The following is a 1,127-nucleotide window of genomic DNA, read 5'->3' on the forward strand; positions in this document are numbered from 1 at the left end:
TCCCAAATCGATTATATTGACTTCTAATAATTATTATATTTTTCCTAAATTTGATGAAAATATTTTTATTTTAAATATTTGAAAAATCATTTATGATTTTATTGCTTTCCAATCGTCGATTATTTATGAATTTCAGCGCAACTAGAATATAATTTAGGAGAATATTTAAAGAGATTTTATTTATTTCTATGTACATTTTTTTCATTTATTTTTATTCTTATTTAATTTTATATTTCTTAATCAGTGATCATTACCTATAGCCTTGGTTTTATTGTTGAGGTTTTGTGGCTGTGGATTTTGTGCATACCCTTTCATCTCATATATGTTTTGTTGTATAACAATGCTGACATTTCTAATGTTTTGTTTTTCAAATATAATAACTATATAATATAAATAACTATCTGGTAGTAATATAGTTTCCCATATAATATTTAGATAAAAATCTGTCTAAAGAATTTTTGCGATGTATTCTTCAATTTTTAATAAAGCATGTTTCATATTAAATTTAATGAATGTTTTTTCCATTTCAATAAGAGCCTTTATCCGACGAAAATTTGCTAAGGAGGGAAATACTAATTAAAAATTAAATTATACAGAACAAATAAATCTAGGTTTAATTCCGTCAACTACTTCCCTTATATTTCATATTTTATCTTGAGAAAAATAAAAAAAAAGTTCTTTACAGAGTCGGGGAGAGAGCGATAAAGAAGGCCGTGACAATAGCCTCGACGGAGTCCGGACGAAGAGAGCCGAAGCTGAAACGCGCCGGCGGGAGTCAGTTCCCGCCAGAACTCGGTGCCCGCTGGCCGCCTCCTGTTCTTGACAATTTATTGCAGTTGCCAAAATTATCATGTTCTTTGCCTAAATTGCACGAGAGCAAGGAGAAAAATATTAAGAAAATGCGGAGGAGCACCTTGCTAGCTTACTTGTTCACTTTGATAGGTATGTCCTTACTAGTAATCTATTAATGACAGCAATAAAAATTTTTTTTGTTCTATTTTGTTACCAGTAAAAAATATTTAAAGACATTATCCTTTAATTTTGGCCCTATAATGGATAGAAAAATGTAGCTTCTACAGTTAAAGAAACAATAGATCTACAGAATAACAATGTACATATATATACTT

At 29.4% G+C, this 1,127-nt stretch overlaps 1 protein-coding gene across 1 annotated transcript in view; it reads left to right on the forward strand.

The window, feature by feature from the left end:
• Positions 1-791: 791 nt before the first annotated feature.
• The window catches only part of LOC112210673 (uncharacterized), a 514,713-nt gene continuing 514,377 nt past the window's right edge, over positions 792-1,127 (forward strand). The window contains exon 1 of the mRNA XM_067052384.1: positions 792-942. Coding sequence (XP_066908485.1) covers positions 900-942 — 43 coding nt within the window. The 5' untranslated portion in view covers positions 792-899. The remainder of the gene's footprint in view (positions 943-1,127) is intronic.

This window comes from Halyomorpha halys, unplaced genomic scaffold (genome assembly GCF_000696795.3).
Source record: "Halyomorpha halys isolate HHAL.00 unplaced genomic scaffold, Hhal_1.1 Scaffold225.1, whole genome shotgun sequence".
NCBI classification, from domain to species: Eukaryota; Metazoa; Arthropoda; class Insecta; order Hemiptera; family Pentatomidae; genus Halyomorpha; species Halyomorpha halys.